Raw genomic sequence first — 19,626 nt, forward strand, 5'->3', positions numbered from 1 at the left:
TTTGAAATTTAAGTGCGTAAACCGGTGACAGTAAACGGTTATCCAGTCACTGTAAAATGGTAAACAAAACACAAACTTCCACAAACTCAAGATTAATCATAAATTCACAATACACGTATGGAATTCCAAATCCGACAGCCTCATCGATTTGGAAATCTGGAACTGGAAAACATCGATTGCCGATTTTAAAAACATCGATTTCGATTTTGCCAACCCGGATGCTGGACTTAGAATTTTTTTTAACTTTCTAAATTCCAATTCCACATTCCATTACACTTACTGTAATGGATTTTTCCATATAAATGACTGGACTTGGCCTTAATCTGGTGTGCACGCCATACTGAAGTCTGGATGTTGCCGTTGGCGTTGCAATTTACAGTACAATTACGATCAAAAGGTGTTTTTCCTTATTTTTTTAGTCGGTTTGAGTGGATTTATTCAGATTTGCGGATATGTACATTTCAGAGAAATCTGCAGTTCTAAGTATGGCAGATTTCGAACCCTTTGAAGTGTCATCTTGTGCTATCTCGTGTCTCCTGGCTATGTCGTCCCGTTTTGTCGAATCCATCGTGTTCCTAATCTCCACTATGTTGTTTTCATTGATCTCCAGGACTTTCTGGAGATTCAGGGTCTATGAAAACCCCGTCGCCATCAGTCGTTCTTCTGTGCATCCTACCCGATAAAGACAAGCCCCTGGAGGAGATCCGCATTATACAGCTGTTCGGCGTCAAGGACTGCGAGTTCTACTGGTCGAAAAACGGCGATTACATGGCCGTCAAAGTTGAGCGTTATAACCATATGAAGAAATGGGCGAAAGAGTTTGACTGCGGTGGAATATTTTATCAACCTGGAGGTGTTCGCCCTAATTAAACGAACGGAAGTCCCGTAGAATCCATTAAAATACGAGGTGAGTACAGTAGAATGGGACCGGTTTGAGAAGTTATAACCTTATACGACGCAAGTTTTTTCGGTACTGAAATAAGAATTGACACGTGATTTGATATTTTAGACTACCAGTTTTCGTAGCAGGTTGCAGGTGTTAGAGAAATAGATTGATTGGGCCTATTTTACAAGATCAATTTCTTTTGTAGCCCCGTTGACGATCTTTTTGCCTCACCAGAGTATCTTCCTTTGATTAGTAAAATTTTAAAAGTTAATTTATTTTGAAGTAATATGCGGTGATTTATCAGAAATACTTAGAATGAATTTTATTGGCGTTTGCAGATTCCATCGTGGATCTATCCTGGGAACCAAATGGCAACAAATTAGTAGTGCTGACTGTTGCTGGTTCAGAAAATTGGCTAATTTCTATAGTTGACGACAAGGCATCGTTTTCGATTTAGTCAGTAAGCGTCGTCCATGGAAAAGTTGCAGGTCTTTTGCAACTTACAGATCTTTGATTACAAGTATGTGCTTGTAGCATTTATGTAATAAGCAGATGTTTGAGACAATTCAAGAGAGTTACATAAAGACTCGAAGTGCATTTTATTTCTTGCCATTGCTTTATGAAGTTATTCTGCGATGTAATTTAGTATTATTTATTTAGTAGATTAGTATGTGTTTATTTCGCCGAATTTTTCACACTTTTATGGTGCTAATTATGTTTGAATATGTTATAGAAAAATTAGCGCTGCGGCACAAGGTGGAGAAAATCTCCAGGTCGCCTATGGGGCAGTTCGTCGTTCCTCACACGGCTTCTAGGAAAGGACATTCGTATTTCTGACAGTGTGTTGATTGACACTGTCTGTATGTTATGCAGCGGAAGCGTTGGGTATTAAATTTTTGTGGATACCGCCGATTTGTCAGTATTGGGGGATGCTTCACACTTTTTGCTCTTTGACGTCCAATGGGATCCCACAGGACGCTACCGTTAAAATAGCTGCTAGCATTAAAATTTACCTTATGATTTAAATTGTATTTAAAAAGCCTGCGCTCGATCGTACGTGTCGTGATTACAAAAAACCGAGCAATTTCCCTAACTGTGAAGCCTTTGCATCGCATTTCACAGAGTTCGTTATCCGGAATATAAATTTTTCCGTATTTATTAGTGCCGCCATTCATTTCATAGAAATAATCCGACCCCTTTTCTTCTTCCCGCAGTAGCTGATGCAAGCCCTCTGAACAGTTTCGCAAAACGTCGAACAACTGCTCAGTGCTGAGCATCTCTCGTGACTTCGTTAGGTAAGTTTCCGCATATGTCCCGTGTGTAACTAAAAAACAGCAAAATAAACGTGGCAGAATCAAATTAGGTTAACCGCTATTTTATCGGATTTTCACAGCTTACCCAGTTTAATATTCAATCTGCGCCAGTGCTCCTTCAATGCCGTCCTGATCCCCATCTGCAGTATCCAAGAGCCTAGTGGCCCGCCTGACGACAGAATCCGCAAACACAATAAAAGCTTCCATTGTATCTGCACCAAACCGAAACCAATAGTAACAAATACTACATCAATGCCACGAAATTTACAAAAATTAGTTTGGGCTGTGACACAGCCGAACAATTCATTAATCATTGCAAAGCTGCTGTACAAAGTGTAACATAAGAAACGTACCGTATTCGGGAAATTTCGGATTTTGGGACGCATTCGACCGTTATGGATCCCACTGTACGTTACAGTGGCAGAAGTAGATTTTAGACTATTGTTAAACACATGGAACGGTAGCTTTGGGTTGCGGAAAGATACAGCTGTTACTCAACGGCAAGAACCCCAGAACGGGCCAGAAGACGTAGACATCGAGGACTCCACCATTCAACGGCCCGATCATAAGCACTTGGAGGACTTAAGCCCTCAGCGGGCACAAGTACAAAAGATGCTGCAACTCGAAGAAATAAACAGGTTTCGTTCTTCAAATTCTAGTTTCTTCTTTCTACCAACGTCAACAACAACGCAAACTGCCAGATTTCCACATACAGTATGGCGAGCACGCCAGGTTAAGGCCAATACCAGTAAATTATATGAAAAAGTCCATTACAGTGCGTGTAATGGAATGTGGAATTGGAAAATCAAAAGTTGAAAAAAAATTGGAAGTCCAGCATCCGGGTTGGCAAAATCGTAATCGATGTTTTTGAAATCGAGAAACGATGTTTTCCAATTCCAGATTTCCAAATCGATGAGGCTGTCGGATTTGGAATTCCATATACACGACATTGGTGGCCGTATGGCGCATCTTATTTGGCAGGAATTAGTTCTGCGCCCAAGACAGTCTAAAAGCGCATCACTGCGCCCTCTGACGTCACTGCGAGCACTCATCCCTGTTCCTTAAGTTAACGTGGCAAGCAAATTAACATAAACAAACGCAAACCAACATTTTTGCGATCTTTTTAACTTTTCAGTTTCCACGTCCGAATGGATAAACTATGCTGCTAAGCGGTTAAATTCGATCTGCGAATTCTGACACCTTTTACAGTTGGAAAGTTAAATGCATTCGCGGTGCTTCTGCAGTGAAAAATGTTAGATATCAAAGAACTGAAATCAGTCAGCGATTACGAAACTAGCATCGATCTGATACCCGATGTTGCGAGCAGTCAGAACGGTTCTGGATTCTCCGAAACCTACCACAGGCATACCACATCGCACGATGGAACTCTTCCGCATCGCGTTCCTTCACAGTCGCTATCTGGAGCGGATTCTCAGGATGCGCACAAGCAGCGCGAAGAAAACCGTATATGCTGCTTTGTGCGCATTGACCGTTTCCCACCGGCGGCCAAATTTTTTATTTGTTCCTTTGGAATCTTTTTTTGTTTTATGATTTATGGTTACGTTCAGGTAAGTGCGGCTGATTAGATTACTTGTTCAATTTGCTCATGAAAATTAATTGGGCTTATTTCTGCAGGAGTTAATGTTTCGGATAGAAGGATTCAAAGACTTCGGATGGTATCTGACTCTGATGCAGTTTACTTTCTACACCGTATTCAGCTACTGCGAGCGCCGCTTAACGATGAAAGATATCCGAAGACGGTAAACGTTGTGCTAGACGTTACTGTTACAGTTTTTGTTTGCCGTTTGCTTGACCGGGTAAAATGCACAGGTTTTTTGCTCTATCGCCGGCAGCAATCCGAGTAATAAGACCATTTCTGCAGGCCTCTACCCGTACACCTAAGACATGGAAAGGAGCTAACTAATTTGCATTAAAATTCTGTTTTAGGATACCGCTGCGATATTACGCCATAATAGGCTTTCTTGCCATGGCTACAATTGGGCTCAGCAATGTGTCTCTGGCATATTTGAATTATCCAACGCAAGTAGTGTTTAAGTGCTGCAAATTGATTCCGGTTCTAATTGGAGGGATCTTGATACAAGGTGAAAAGAATTATGGCGTCGGTAAATTTGTCACCATTTACGCTAACTCGCTTTTAGGAAAAAGATACGGCATTTTGGACGGAATGGCCGCATGCTGCATGAGCATTGGTTTAATATTTTTTGTTCTGGCCGACAATAAAGTCCAACCGAATTTCGATGTAACAGGTAGGAAACACGTAGTTTATCAAGTACACGTATTTTGATTCGTATTTAGTTTTCAGAAAGCCCCTTTATGGGGTATTTTAAATTTTTAATGCACTGTTTTATGTTATTTATGAAAGCACTATTACCTGCAATTTTGTGCGATTTCTTCTTAGGTGTGATATTGGTATCTCTTGCACTTATTGCCGATGCTGCCATCGGAAATATTCAAGAAAAAGCCGTCCGCATATATCACGGTTCTACTCTGGAAGTTGTTTACTTCACTCATTTGATTGGCGGCCTCTACATACTAGTGGGCTTGCTGTTATCGGGAGAATTATTCCAAGCTTTTTCGTATTGTTGGGAGGTGAGTATTTTGTGACCAACGAGTTTTTTCCTCTTGAGTGCGTTTTCGTCGTAGTACGAACGCATCAGACTTTGCCGGTTATCTTTGTCGCAATGAGTTATTTGCATAGATTTTAGGCTTTTATTTATCACTGCTAGCGGCGTTGTGTACGAGTATAGTTTATTTACTAATAGTCGAGTAGTATAGCAAATATCGTAGATCGACCAGTGTGGAATTCCTGTTTTGTAATTAGACAGGGCCCAGGGGCATATGTTAACAATGTACATATGCTGATTTGTTTAAGTATTCTTGCTTTTTTCAGCATCCAAAATTTTACGCCTACGCAACACTTTTCGGGATCACCGGTTATGTTGGAGTGCAAATGGTTTTAACCATGGTGATATCGTTTGGGGCATTTATTGCCATGAGTGGTAAGACCGAAAGAGATAAGACATAATTAAATCACAACTCTGCTGACTAACTACTGTAGATGCAGATCTAATTTTATTGTTTGCATATGAAATCTCAGAACTTAAATTACTTTGTTAACTGTTACACGGAAAATAGAGTTTTAAGATTCAAGATTCGCTAATTTTTCTCAGCACAGTCCTCATCTTTTATTTTTGTCTGGGTGAATCCAGATGGGCCAGCTGATCGATAAAATAAGAAATTTCACTTGAGACCAACACGGTTGCAGGCTGACGCTTAATGAAATTTGTTTTCTTCTGTAGTTACGACATTCCGGAAAGCCTTGTCGATTGTGGTGTCTTTCATTGCGTTCACGAAACCCTTTACACTACAGTATTTATGGGCGGGATTTATAATTTTGTTTGGTATTTATCTAAACGTGTACAGCAGAAATCAGCAGGAGATGAAATCTTATTCTGCGAATATTATTAGCAGAATCCGGTATTTGTTCTGTTTTCTGGCGCCAAGGAGGCGCCATCCTACCCGTGAATATTCTCAAGTCGTATAGATTTTTCATTTTTGTATGTGCTATAGTTTTTCGTTATAAATTGCTTTAATTTATTTGGATGATCTGTATGGGCCCTAATAATTTTCTTTTCCGTTTTGTTAAGGTTAAGTTGCCTGGAAGAAATAAAATACAATTACCGGTGAATATTTAACAGAATGGCCAATTAAATTCAGCCAAATCAACAGGCAGTGCTTTGTGTAGAGGAGCTAGCAGAAATCGCTTTACGCAATTTTGGTAATTTACAGTATGACACATTTGTGTGCTCACGGTACATATGAAACGAACGGGTCGAGACGTTGCTATGTACATCGACAGAGAACCGGGAAACCGTTGCCACTTGCCAGCCCCCTGAAAACATTAAGTACTCAGTTAGTTATTTCGAAAACGAGAATCTTCATTATTATTATTTTTGTTGTTCGTTTTCCGCAGTTTGCAAAGCATTCCTTGCGCAGGGCTTGCATATGTGCAGAAGTACTGTGCAGTACGTACTAATTTTACGCTTGACAGTCCATTGCGGCGACGGATGGTTTTGGATATGGTCCGTCAACCGTCAAGTCTTACGGACATCGGCATTTGCCGAAATACATGCATTTAGGCTGGTATACTAGTTGGCTGCGCCACGCATTGAAAGTACGCACCGCCATTTTTTGTCCCCATGTACGTTTCCGAAATCGAATTTTTGTATGGGCTCAAAGATCTTTCCCAGGCGCTGCTGCCGGAATGTGGGCGTTCTATCCTATCGCGATTGTCTTCCCGGGAATAAATCGCTGGTGGCGGGAATTATTGTCTGCCTCTTGATAGTCACTTTTCGAGTGATGATCTGCCCGTGTACCATATGTCACAGCCAGTGTCGCTGCAGCGGTGACGCAGTGTTATCGCGTGGTCCGGTTTGTCCATCGCGAGCGCACTGGTATGGCACATCAGCTTATCCCACCGTCGAAGGTCGGAACCAGTCATGGAGTTGGTTGATGACCTTTGTAGAGTCGGTGGCGAATGCTACAACGGACGATGTTTTGGATTGGGAGATATTTCTCGAACGGGTAACGGATGATAGCGCGATGACCTTGGATTCGGTCAGGTAACTGTAATTATTGCTGTATCTGTAGGCGACCGCTCGCGGGAAATTGAGTTCTACGTATTAAAAATGAAGCATTCACTGATTCCGAACTAACGGCTATAAATATTATTAAATTAGTGTCCAGCCAAAAAGTAGTAAATTTTCACGAAAATAAAACAGACCCAATTTAAAGAAGCTGAGGCATAGGGAAAAAAAGCCACTTCGTATTAGTCAAGTTCTGCGTCGACGATACTGTCTACTGAAGTATGTGCAGTATATTTGCGTTGTACAATACAGTGCGCTTCAATGCATTTAGGATAATCAATCAGCTTTGTTTTGTTTTCGATAATTTATTTTGATAACTAGTAGCCGAGCGTTCAATTTTGTATTACAAAGTTTTGCTGAGATCTGAAGTTGTATCCCTGCTGTGCACTAATTATTGGAACGATTACAGGTTTAGCGGTGCATTACTGTCTGATCCCGAAAAAGATCTCGAAAGAACGCAGAACATGCGGAAATGGGCAATGGATCGGGTGGAGTGTTTTACTAAATTATGCGATGCGAAAACGGAAGCGAAAACATCTTTAAGAAACCATCCACCTGCTTTTACCGGGCATATCGTGTTTTTGAATTTTCGCGATGTCGATATTTATGATATAGAGAGAACATTAAAAGGGATCCTTCGGTCCCCGTACATCATCACTTCCTGTACAGCTGGTAACTGATTGATCACTTTCATGACAGTTGTACAAATTTATTTATCCTATTTTAACAACAATGTTAAATTGGTTCAACTCATTGTCAGTGTAACTGTTCAAAAATATTAATTCGTGTGTCATACTGTTTTGTAGTAAAAACGGCGTCGAAAACCGTTATCCTTAGCTTGGAATGAGCTTTTTTACACACTGATGCCGTCCTAATTTCAGACTTTCCAATTTCTCCCCACGAAGAGGACACCGGTTTAGCGTTATATGACCTGTTGAACAAAATGTTCTTTGAGCTGGACTGGGTGCCGATTTTGTCCGACATTAGTCGGTGTGTGAGCGCTAAATCCGGTCCATGCCATTTTTGGATCATTTGGAAAGCTTGGAATTCTGGTGCGAAACCCTCATATATTCCTCCGGCCGGAACTGGTAGTGCCGAATTCGAAATTCAACGTCTTTCTGCTTTAGTTACGCATCCTCAGTCAGGTAACAAACAGCACTGGACTCCTTTAAAGTGGCACATGATTACTGATTTCCCATTTTCTTGTGTTAAATTGAGTACGATAATTGTTTAGTACAGCAATGTTTACATTGCAAATTATACAGTTGCAAGAGCGAAGTGGAAAAGCGACTGCAACAATCATTAAAAAAATCTTTTTTAAGCTGAACGAAAAAAAACGATTACATGCAGCTGTCGGGAAACGGCATCGCATAAAGGGATGACCTTTGCAGATACATGCCGACGTAGACAGCGAATTGGTGGTACGTGGGAAGAGTTCGGCTTTATCGATGGCCAGTGGACCGTCTGTTTGGACCCTCTAGAAAAATCCATGGCATCCGGGTCTTGCCTAGTCTACAGTTTTGGCGTGGGTAAGGACTGGTCATTCGATGACGCCATGCACGCGCTGGGCTGCCGGGTGTACTCCTTCGACCCTTCCATTAAGACGGCCTCGTACCAGCGCAACCGTCACCACTACTTTTACGACTGGGGTTTAGTCACCGGCGGAGCCCGTCATCCCCGGTGGATGCTGCTGTCCTACGACGACATCCGACGGCGCCTTAACCACGACGACCAGCGGGTGACGGTGCTGAAGATGGATGTGGAGGGCGCGGAGTGGATGTTCCTGAATGCTACCAACATCAGCCATCGTTTGGCGGAGGTGGACCAACTGGTGCTAGAGATCCATACGCCACGCTATGCCGACTGGCGCAAGGGCGTCAAATGGCGCTCGCTGCTGCTGCACAATATTGAGAAAAATGGGTTTGTGCTGTTTAACTCCAGGATTAATCCCCTGGGTGGAGATTTGCGGGCGTACAGTCATAAAAAGTTTTTCCAGAATTCTAAACAGATTCTGGTGGAATTGTCATATATGCGCTGTGCCGGATAAAGAATTCGCTACCGGCATTGTTTGTTCCACAAGGATGTTTTGCTCGTTGACTGCTGCAGATGGTGTCTCAGAAACCGATAGCCAGTTCCGCATAGAGAACCAACCCACTGTTATGTAGTATTGCAAAAACATGACCTTTTTTTGTAACCATTTTAATGCTGCTTATTTGCCAAGTTGCGCTCCCTATGATTGAAAATATAAATCATCATTTAAGCTTGTGTTAGTTCAGCATACTTCCATGCATAGATACAGGCTAACAGCAACCGGATATTTTTCTGTTCTTTATTTTAAATTTCAAAACCTTTAGATCTGGGCAGTCTGGTGGAGAAGAAATACCGTGCATACCTAAACACACAAAGTATCCCCTCTAATACATGGCGAGATTCATTAAACAGAGAAGACAGAAATACGATAAGCCCATATACATATTTCAATTTAACATTTATAAAACAGGTACCGGAAGTAAGGAAGATAGATAAGTAAACACAGACGAGAGGACAGAAAATTTATTATATGGTTATCTGGCATTTGTTATAGATGTCAGAGATATAAGAATGTTTCCATGAAGAGTCAGTCACGATCACGACATAGTGTTGTAAGAAACTTTAGCCTTGTGTTGGTGACTGCGCTAGCAGTGCCAAACCCAGTAGCAGGAACGGTAGCATTTGACTCATGTCATCTCCGCCGCCGGACGATCCTCCACTTCCACCGCCTCCACCACCACCGCCTCCATATCCACCGTATCCCCAGTCATCATCCCCACCAAAGCCATCATCATCGTCATCCAACAATAACAGCGCCGCAATCAGCGCTGAATTATCTCCATTCCCACCACCAAACTGCCGCCCGCTACGCACATCCCCGGTAACATTAGCCAGTTGGGCGGTGACATTGGCCAGATTAAATCCTTCCGGTAACTGCAGTGTACCGTTCTTCATTAAGAGCTTCAAGAGACGCTTCAGCGTCTGTCGGTATGCTGGTGGAAGCTTGAAACGGTGTTTGTGGTCCGAATTATTCCGGGCTTGGTGATGATTGATAGTATTTTGAAGGGGATCGTTGCTGTCAGGGGCGAGTGACCTTCCAGCCACCGGCGACGTACAACACCAACACAATAGTATCAGCAGACAGCATGCGATACTTCCGAAAACTGCGTAGCCCATTTTTGACTTTTGGCTAGCAGAAACCGAATATGCGCTTGGTTCTTCGTGCTATCGACAGTGCAGATAACAAAAGGAAATGATTTCCGGTAAGCGCATTTTAAGCGCTTTGCAACTTTGTATGACTAAACTAACCTAATTTGGTGCGCGTTGATTATGGCTTTTTCAACACATTTCCTAAAATCTCGACACACACGGTGCACTAAACTTGTTGATCTACATTTTTTAAATAAGATGTACTTGATGACGCAATAATTATAAGTTATCCCGGCTACTTGATTACTTGGTGCTGCCAGTGTTAATTATGATTTGCAGCATTTAGCGACATAATTTGAATTTGTCAAAAGTATGTATGTAGCGCAGTGATCCCGCCCAGTATAAAGAGACTGGTTTCTTACCAAAGATGAAATTTATCAGCACTTTTTAAGAACAAAACTTTGAAATGAATATTATGTAATGCTGTATATAATCATGATACGAGTGCAAAAGTTGACATAAAATTCCTTTTTTTCATAGTAAAATTTGAAATGCATTAGGTCTTGAATCAATTTCTTTCTGCAGAATCACGATCCTGCATTAGCATTTCTTGTCTCTTGATGATGTTTGTATGCATCGTATGTGCTTGTATATATATACGAGTATATAGATATTATTATGGTGCGGTTGTCCTATATACATATACTGCGAAGTACAAACAATGTCCCTGCTTTTAATATTACCGCAAAAAAAATTTGTTCTACTTAAGTACATTTATTATTATTAACACTAGCTTGGAACCCCTACTCTTTGTATTAATTTTTCTGATTTTATTGACTGGTAAGTTAATCTTTCCGTAAGCCCCAATATCACTGGAAATAGTATTCTGAAAATACTCGCATACACGCAACGGTAAAGCAAAAGAAAACTTACTACCACCCCCATGCTAATCCCGAAGCAGCATGGGGGGATTTCGTAAATCGTTAAAATTGACATTAGTTCTACCACTCATGTTTGCCTAATTATTATGTTTTATTTACCTAACTTATTTTTGACAAATTTATTGACAACTGGAACTTGATGCCCAAAGCATTTAATGTGAATTAAAAACGGGTTGCCGCGATTTGGAATTATGCGTTTCTGTTGTTTTTTTTTAAATATCTGCGTGAAATGTGGGCGTGACTCACTATCAAGTGAGGTTTGGTTAACGGCATTGTTTTTTAGATTTAAAGCTGTTTAAATTAGAAATCCTAATCAAAAGTAATATGTACAATTAAAATGGTGTGCAAGGGAGTTTTAGCAGCGGCTCTCTGTGCACATACAAATTAAAGAGGAATGCGATTTGAGTAATGGGTACAATTCCCGAACAGGATAGTACAAAGGAAGTGTTTCTGTTATAAAATCCAGTTTTACGTTGGTACTAAGTTTTTACTTGTATCGTGATACTTATTAAAGGTACCTCAGTAAATTCTTATACTTCGAAGAGCAGTCAGTGTGTACAGTTTTCTGTTCAACAATTTGCATATAGTAAGTCTGGAAAGAGACCATCACACTTCGCGAATGAGATGCCACAGTAAACCAGAACCCTGCGACGAAGTTAAACGGCGAGTGGATATGGCATAAGACATAATGACAATTAGAAAGGTCACAGCTACAATGCCCAGAATACCAAACGTCTTTCTCTGCATAAGATCTGCAAGGTATCGTGCAAAAAGGTCACAACTCACAATCATGACAAAGTCATGTACACATAAGGCCATACAGTCAGATGGTGTTGCCGTTGACAAACTTTAGCCTTGAGTGGGAAATCGGGAGATGAGCGCTATACCCAAAAGCGTCAATGTTGCTAATGAGGCGAAATCCGGCTGATTGTTCTGTTGCGGCATGGGACGCGGCCAGTCGTGATCACGATGGCGATCACGCAGTAACAACGCCAGCAGCAACGAATTCCCTCCACCGAAACCTCCACCAAAACCTCCAAATCCAAAACCGAATTGTTTGGCCTGGCGCAGTGCGGTGGAGTTATTGGAAAACGTCTCGTTGATCAGCGCTTTAATCTCCTCTGGTTTCATGGCCTCCACACGTTTCATCATCTCCTTCAAACCGGCGCCTTGGCTGGAATTGAGAAACACTTCCAATCGCTTCTGGATGGATTTCTCATCGAGAAGGGCTTTGGCCTCCGGTAACGCCGGTATAAGGTTATCGGCATAAATTCCTATGCCACATAATACGAGAAAGCTAAGGATATACTTGAGCATTTTAGCGGACAGATACTGTATCTCCAGCAGCATACACTTACGTAATGATCGATGGGATTGGTTTGTGACTTTGGATTTTATATCCATGTGGTGAGAAACTACCGGTTTCTGCCAAAGGACACGAATGCCAGACTGGTTTGATGACATTTTGCAAATCTCCAAAGAGATGGAGAGGCACGCTTTGTGATGGTATTACGCATTGTTGCAGTGATCTATTGCAGTAATTGCGGAGAAGTCTGTAGTAACGAAAGGAGCGGAATTGGGGTTAATTGGCGAGCTCGGAAACGAGCAAACTGGAAACAAGAATAAAAAAACTAGCTGGTCTGCAAGAACGAAAACGAAGCAGAGCCATCATAAAGTCGGGTACAGTATATTGTACTGCAGGTTAGCAGAATTAAGCCGTACTTTGAGAAGGTCGGTGTGCATAACTGCCATTCTGCCATAGCATCCTTGCCTCCAACAATTTTGCTTCGTGAATCACTATTTATACTAAAAATAAATACTGTATGCCTGACACGAAAAACGACTTTTAATAAATTTTATAAATAAATAAATGGCCGAGAAGATAGCTGTTGTGATCGTATATACTGCGGCTTTCACAAACGTTCTCTGTAATATTGTAAAATCCAAAAACTGTAAAGCATTTTTGATGTCAGTAAATAATGAAATAAAACGGTGTTATTCTTTATTGTAGCTAGTACATAGTAATTACGGTTTGAACTATGTACATGTAAATACTCGTACTTCACAATTGACACTAATTAAGAAGCCATTATCCATGTTGAAAGGTAAAATACATGGACATATATGATCTATACTGCACTGGTGATTTTGACCGGTGACAGTAGTAATACACTTGAGTACGCTGCTAAGGCTAATTTTAAATTTTAATGGTCATGCATTGGCGACCACATGTTTGCAGCCGAAAACCTTCTTCACGTGAAAAATATTTGGAGTTAATTCATTTGTGCATGTATTGATATCCAAATTTTTAGCAGAACAAAAGCAATCAATAACAATTTCGCGACTACAGAAAAATAATTAAATGAGCAAAATTAATTTTTCATTTGCCAGAAAGCGTGATTGTAAAACTTCTAACAAGCGTCTGATTCTGACTGTTTTATGTTTTTGTTGCGTATATGGCACTTTCGTATTTATCCAACTGGTTTATAATAGCGTTACCACAAACGCTAATCTAGCGCTAAAATTGCACTACGTTTGGATAGAAAACCGCGTGAGCAAATTTCCCCGCGATCTCACCGCTTTGCAGTTTTTATCCATAATATCCGCTTTGACGCAGCTATCTCCAGTCAGCATCTATCTGCATTCTAATACAAATTTTTCTGGACCATTGTGGGACAACGTTAAAACCCAAGTGCAAACAGTAGATATTCGCGTTCCGTACTTCTTGAACGGCAAGCCAATTCTGCATGTTCAACATCAAGCCGATTTTATTAAATTACAAGTGGCCTATGAAACGGGCGGGTTTTTTGCTGATTTCGATATATATTTCACCGGAAATCGTGGTAAATTTATGCAGTTACTGCAGCAGTATGAATGCATATTTACCCCATTTAAAAGAGAAGGCCGGACGCTGCTAGCCATTGGAAATTTCGCTTGTAAACCAGGCAGCCGATTTATTCAACAAGTATTACTCGAGTATGAGGTGAATTTTCGTGGACATACGAAATGTTATTCAAACACCGATCCCGTGCCATATTTATACAATGGATGCTTATTTCCATACGTTATCTATTTGCAGAACAAAGCCTATCACAAGGCAATTCGGCTGGAAAGATCGTTGTTGCGGCTATTTAATAAAACCCGTCATTTTTTGCATGAAACTGGAAAGGTTAACTGGTCCGGTCAGTTGAATGTGCACAGTGGCTACGAGGGAAAAGACATGCAGATGCGCGATATCTGGCGATTGAATTCGTCGTTTGGAGAAGTTTTGCGTTGTACCTACACAAATTTCTTTCGAACTACTGCATCCCGTAGTTGCTCCAGTGATGCCAAGAATTCATATCGTCACTTGTGCTACTCTTTCGAGAATGTACAAAAGGATAATTTGCGTGATTTGTCTGTTGCTCAGTATTTGTCGGTCTTTTCGGCGGTACATAATGCAAATGTAGACGCCATCGAGATCCAATTCGATGGCGGAACCGAGTTGTCCGGTCCGTATTGGACGAGTTTGAATCATCTTGCATCTCAAAGTGGTGTTGCAGTTTGTACACGGACGATATTCGCTGAGAAGGACAAGAGCCTATCTGACCATTGCATAACATCTAACCATTTTTTTCTCGGTAAAAATTTCGAGCAAATAAGCAGCAAAAACAATTTTTCCAGCGGACTGGATTCTGAATTAGGTAAGCAGGCTGGATTTACGAATGCATAATAATGCTTATACAGTTCAAGTTTACTAGCTACGCATGCTCATTCAGTGCATAACGTGCGCTAACAGAGTTTTTAATCTATTAATTTGGTCTGTCAAAATATATGCATTGTTAAGAGAAATTTTTAATTTAACAATTATTAACATGGTGTCGCTGTTTATCTATCAACGTTATAATGCGGGAATCGCAATAAGTTTAAATTTTTGAAATAGATACTTTGTATTCCAGAATGGATACCGCATCCCACCGACAACGGCAAGAAAACAGCGGCAAATGTTTCACAGATGGCAAATTATATGGGAAAAATAATGCTTGACACAAAGAAAGTCATAATTGATAAAAACATTTTTTCGCTAAACGAGAAACACATTACTCTTGACTGGATCCGGAAAAGCAAAAGTTCGTTGGGTCAACTGTTACGGCTGATTTACTTTAACGAATCAACTTCCATCAAAGACAATCTCTTGCACAAATATGCTTGCCCATAGAGAACTTCAGATTTTGCGTTGAATTTTTTTCTTTTGCTATGGGCGTTTTACTCTACAAAAAAATGTAATAACTGATTCTTCAGTACTGGCCATGGCTTATTAAATTATAAAGGAAACTTTTAACATTAGAAACTTCTCTTGTTAAAATGTGCAAACGTATTCAACAACTGCTGTGATATTCTATTATTAACGCAAACCTATTCGATGTCCCAGAAACCTCTGCTTTCGCACGTGTTAAACATAAGTACTGGTTTTGTAATCAAGTACACTCCGCTATACTGGATGAATTTCGTATTATATCAGCGTTTCAGAACGGCGACAAAGAATCTTGCCAGACATTTATTTATCGTGACTGGTTTTATCTTCATAATGTGGCTGTTATCGGACAGTAGTTCATATAGTGCGTCCCCTCTGACGGAGCTTCAAGAGATCGAAAAGGTCAGTGCGGCTGACCCGCACCGCTTTTTGTTCATGGAATGGCAGCGCTCCTTTAAAAACAACGGCCTCGGCAATCACCTGTTCTGGCTCGCATCGCAAATTGGAATTACTAGTTATAATCATTTTACTCCTGTTGTGCCATCATATTCACCTTTGGTCATTAAAGGCTGAACCGAGGCATGCATCTGTAAATTCCAACAACCTTACATTAACTTTATTGTCCGATGTTTTCGCGGCAAATACTTGCAATGATTTTAAACACGGCGAAAATGTCTTTTGTAACCACAACTGGATATTCCGCATTAGGAAAGAGGGACAAACATCCATAATATCACAGGCGAACTGCAAGAACTGTTTTGCGAAGTCGATAAAATCCGACGATATATTCAATCTCAATCCATCTAAAGGAAGAAAATACTGCTGAAATCATGAAAAAGTGTGAGCCGATTATGAAATATAGAACTAGACACTAATAAATAAATCCCACTTTATTTAAAAAATAATTTATTATCTCCGCAAGCCGAACAAAGAACTAAATATTGCTTAGATTGCTTAGTAAAATAACAAACTTGTTGGTACTCGTAAGACACGAGCGATCAGGCCATGCAGGTTGCACCGAGGAGAAGAAGGAGACAGTTAGTAAATATCTGTAGCGGGTTCTCAAGTTCTCATGCCGAGCAAGTGCGCAGTTAAAACGTAACACCACAATCAGATTTCACCCCACGTTCAGATTTACCATCCACCAGCAGTACAGAACTGGTTAGAAAATCCCTTTGACTACTGCTCCCTCTTCTGCCGCGGTGCCCCGTCAAAAAGGCAGTATTACGGAACAGCGCACCGACATAAGCCACAGCTAATCCCAGGCCCGATGATGCGAATCGGTCGAGGTAGTCTTTCAGTGCTTCTTTGCTGTCGAAAACTGTCGGCTGCATTTTAGCACCCTGAAATTTCAGTATCACATGTAGGAAACCACCGTTAATAAGAGTAATTTTTAGGCCTCCAGTAACTTAACATACGTAAATAGCAGATATTTCAAAACTGCTTATGTGCTTATGCATTCTACAACCCATTGCCGAATTTCTTAAATTTGAAATAATGCCACTAAAGCAATGTTTTCACCTGCAGGGCAGTTGTCTGTAATTCAGCAAAGCGGTCCACTTGAAAGGCAATAAGCCGCACACAGTTGTCCTCCATGCACGAGTCCAGTAACGCCGTGATATCCATTCCAACCAAAGTAGCCTATACAAACGATAAGGCTCACATCAGACAAAAGCGGGATCGGGTGTGTCGCATACTTTCAAATAACTGCTACAGCGAATTCTTTAACTATAATTTTCACTGGCTGAAACACATGATACATACCTGGTTGGAAGACTCCCGGATAATTTTTATGCATTCAGCAGCGACAGAAAGATTTGGGCTGTCAGTGAATAACAGATCTTCGTGCTGAGAAAGGAATGTAGTAAGATGGAACCGCACCCATCCAGTTAGAGCTGTACAAAATCAATTTGGATTCAATTAAATGCTGCACACTAATTTGTAAATACAATCAAACTGCGAGACACTATTAATTTATGTCTGCATTTCAAATTTCTTGCACTGTGTGCTTACTTTAGCCAAGATGACCACGATGTGTTAAACCAAAACTTATTATTTGTCAGGGATGTTATAACGATGCGCAACCAAGATTTAAAGTGTCAAATAAGCTGAATTAATTTTCACCTTTTACCTGATTTGCACTTCGGGCTCTGGAAGCCAAATTCTTCGTAGTCCAATACGGTTTTGGAAAGGTGCTTAAAAAAGGCCTCACTGCGTTTCTTCATATATACAGGTATACTTCCTTCCATTTTTATTCCCGAAACGGTCAGCTTCAACATTCTGGTATGGTTATCCAGAAAAGTAATGCCAGCCTGTAACCGCAAATCAAAGTTAAAAAAAATTACTCGCAATTTTCGAAATCTTTGGATTTTTACTTCGTAGCTACGGTTGAGCAATTTCAGGTGCTCAGCAAACTGCTGGCACAGTTTGGTATCCACTCCGAATGGACACTCCATAGCACTTTTGAGTCCTTGCAACAGCCGCTCAATTAAGCCTTCCTCCACTTCCAAAACCATCCCTACGAGAAAAAAGCATAGTTTTTTTAAGAATCGCAAAACCATAATAACCTCACGAAAGTGCATTACTCAACGTTTCAGCAAACTGTTCAACAAAGCAATCCAATTTTGTGAAAGGCGTGAATTTATCCGATGTACACAAATTTTGTATCCAATTTACGAACTCAATCACAAAAAAATTACGAACAATTATGTTATTAGCGTACACAATTTAGAGGCGTTTAACAACTAAAATTTAGGGAGTTTCTGTAGGAAGTGTTGTAAAAAACCGCTTGAAATAATCATTGTAAAACGTTTATTTGAAGTTCGAACATACTATAGAAAGGTTCAGCCTGTGCAATAACTGTCTGGTCGTTCAGCGCCTGGTAAAACTCTCTGGCTTGGCCTAACAGACGAACAGCCGCAACAAAATTACGCATCTCATAATGATCCTCCATGTCCGTAGCCGCATCTTTGAACCACAATGGCAACTGAGAGTCTTCGTGCGTTTCCGTTTCTTCGTCTGTCCGGAAACGTTTAACGATCCCATCCAGCGAGCTAGTCTGAATAATAGCGGCTCGTCGATTGCCAGCGCCTGAAAAAAATCACCGTAAAATCTGGAAGAGGCTACAACCATGCACGAGCGAAATTTTTTAATTAACCAAATAAAAGGAAAAATACCTCTATAAAAATCAGACAACTGCGCCTACGACGAACGGAAAAATATCCATCGATATGATGGTAAAAATCTGCGATCATCATCACAATCACATCACACCAACCTCGACGCGCAACTAGTGCTTCTTCCGAAGTTTCCACCGCATTGTCTAGAGCGGTTTTTTCATCAACCAGCGTTGCCTTCAAGTCCGCAAGATTTTTTTCCAACTCTATAAACATTCTGCTTATAAAGTGTTTGCAGATGCCTGGGAATAATAAAGACCGTACGCTGCATTTCCTTGGACGCGTTGATGATGACATTGTGGTATTTGAAGGCATTCTTTCGCAACTCCAAAACGGCATTTTCCTTGTGTTCAGCAAATCGTCTACGCGTGGCTTCAATCTGCGCTACACCGTTTCCCCGCGAAATTAGGTTCGTAATTTCTGTGGAACAGGGATATGCTTAAACTTTAAAGGAACCATGATCATGTCTTCAAAAAAATGCGTTTACCAGAGTTCGGATCGAAATCCCGATTGTATAGGCGCTCACGAATGTCCGTTCTTTGTGATCGTTCCATTCCCAAGGTCTTCAGTGGAAGCAAGAAATCAAATTCATTTAGCTGTCCGTTTTGTTCCTATGAACCGAAGGCTGGTCAAAAAATAAATAAATTCTAAAACATCTAAAAATTCAAATGTTCGAATGTAGAGCAAAACTGCAAATTAAGTTTTGCGGCGCATGTTTACCTGCTGGGGCGGCTGTTCCTCGGGGCGGTTGTCCATAGTTTTTTTTTTATTTACGACAGATAGCTCGAAGATGGCAGCTACCTAACTTAACTTTTAAAAAAAAATATTCCCATAAGAAAAAATAAAAAAATTTAAAAAAATTTTTCCCATTTGCTGTTAGCACCTTAACCTTTAAAGCGCTTTAATTTAAGACTGTAATCACTGGGATGCAAATCAAAAAGAACATAGTTATGACTTCAGCATCTGCATGTGAACACTGCACCAGGGAGTCCACAAGCCAGAGAAAACTTCCGGCGGTGTTGAATGTTGATCCATAAATCCGTCATGGACGGGCTATAAAAGAATTCCATAATCAGGCGATTTCAGAATTAATGCGCGATATACCCTTCTCTACCTGGTAGGCATTAGCAGGTTAGCACCGCCACCGTGATGATGTACGCGTAACGCGGTACCTTTTATTGTAAAAGGCTGGCAATAATTTATTACTGATTGAGAGACACGCTCTTCGG

General features: G+C 40.7%; 6 protein-coding genes across 9 annotated transcripts; 3 read left to right on the plus strand and 3 right to left on the minus strand.

The window, feature by feature from the left end:
- Positions 1-69: 69 nt before the first annotated feature.
- Positions 70-2,959, minus strand: LOC129602111 (uncharacterized). Of its 3 annotated transcripts, none has more exons than XM_055501096.1 (4): positions 2,553-2,950; positions 2,285-2,411; positions 1,981-2,210; positions 70-162 (listed from the first exon to the last, which is right to left on the minus strand). In XM_055501096.1, the coding sequence occupies exons 1-4, from the start codon at positions 2,583-2,585 to the stop codon at positions 97-99; spliced, it is 456 nt and encodes a 151-aa protein (XP_055357071.1). In that variant the 5' UTR covers positions 2,586-2,950; the 3' UTR covers positions 70-96. The 3 variants fall into 3 exon arrangements, with proteins under 3 accessions (XP_055357071.1, XP_055357055.1, XP_055357063.1); XM_055501088.1 differs by lacking the exon at positions 70-162 and adding an exon at positions 1,418-1,864 and having other exon boundaries at positions 1,957-2,210; positions 2,553-2,952; XM_055501080.1 differs by lacking the exon at positions 70-162 and having other exon boundaries at positions 1,415-2,210; positions 2,553-2,959.
- A 27-nt stretch (positions 2,960-2,986) lies between these two features.
- LOC129602091 (adenosine 3'-phospho 5'-phosphosulfate transporter 2-like) lies at positions 2,987-5,908 on the plus strand. Its single transcript, XM_055501059.1, has 7 exons — positions 2,987-3,767; positions 3,835-3,959; positions 4,147-4,301; positions 4,359-4,466; positions 4,619-4,809; positions 5,111-5,219; positions 5,520-5,908. Exons 1-7 carry the CDS (start codon positions 3,450-3,452, stop codon positions 5,762-5,764), a joined length of 1,251 nt encoding a protein of 416 aa, XP_055357034.1. The 5' UTR covers positions 2,987-3,449; the 3' UTR covers positions 5,765-5,908.
- A 225-nt stretch (positions 5,909-6,133) lies between these two features.
- On the plus strand, positions 6,134-9,089 carry LOC129602254 (uncharacterized). Of its 2 annotated transcripts, XM_055501261.1 has the most exons (5): positions 6,134-6,394; positions 6,471-6,842; positions 7,276-7,538; positions 7,748-8,011; positions 8,258-9,089. In XM_055501261.1, the coding sequence occupies exons 2-5, from the start codon at positions 6,580-6,582 to the stop codon at positions 8,911-8,913; spliced, it is 1,446 nt and encodes a 481-aa protein (XP_055357236.1). In that variant the 5' UTR covers positions 6,134-6,394; positions 6,471-6,579; the 3' UTR covers positions 8,914-9,089. The 2 variants fall into 2 exon arrangements, with proteins under 2 accessions (XP_055357236.1, XP_055357227.1); XM_055501252.1 differs by having other exon boundaries at positions 6,134-6,842.
- A 90-nt stretch (positions 9,090-9,179) lies between these two features.
- LOC129580764 (uncharacterized) lies at positions 9,180-12,370 on the minus strand. The gene is made up of 3 exons (XM_055471425.1): positions 11,839-12,370; positions 11,600-11,739; positions 9,180-10,121 (listed from the first exon to the last, which is right to left on the minus strand). Exons 1-3 carry the CDS (start codon positions 12,335-12,337, stop codon positions 9,519-9,521), a joined length of 1,242 nt encoding a protein of 413 aa, XP_055327400.1. The 5' UTR covers positions 12,338-12,370; the 3' UTR covers positions 9,180-9,518.
- A 712-nt stretch (positions 12,371-13,082) lies between these two features.
- Positions 13,083-15,745, plus strand: LOC129580765 (uncharacterized). The gene is made up of 3 exons (XM_055471426.1): positions 13,083-13,092; positions 13,504-14,670; positions 14,926-15,745. The coding sequence occupies exons 1-3, from the start codon at positions 13,083-13,085 to the stop codon at positions 15,183-15,185; spliced, it is 1,437 nt and encodes a 478-aa protein (XP_055327401.1). The 3' UTR covers positions 15,186-15,745.
- LOC129580768 (exocyst complex component 8-like) lies at positions 15,579-19,072 on the minus strand. The gene is made up of 11 exons (XM_055471432.1): positions 18,885-19,072; positions 18,662-18,817; positions 18,499-18,603; positions 18,054-18,311; positions 17,597-17,739; positions 17,353-17,533; positions 16,986-17,116; positions 16,743-16,862; positions 16,360-16,564; positions 15,831-16,024; positions 15,579-15,710 (listed from the first exon to the last, which is right to left on the minus strand). Exons 1-11 carry the CDS (start codon positions 18,949-18,951, stop codon positions 15,579-15,581), a joined length of 1,692 nt encoding a protein of 563 aa, XP_055327407.1. The 5' UTR covers positions 18,952-19,072.
- Positions 19,073-19,626: the final 554 nt, after the last annotated feature.

The sequence above is a fragment of the Paramacrobiotus metropolitanus genome, unplaced genomic scaffold (genome assembly GCF_019649055.1).
Source record: "Paramacrobiotus metropolitanus isolate TYO unplaced genomic scaffold, Prichtersi_v1.0 Parri_scaffold0000004, whole genome shotgun sequence".
Taxonomy (NCBI): domain Eukaryota; kingdom Metazoa; phylum Tardigrada; class Eutardigrada; order Parachela; family Macrobiotidae; genus Paramacrobiotus; species Paramacrobiotus metropolitanus.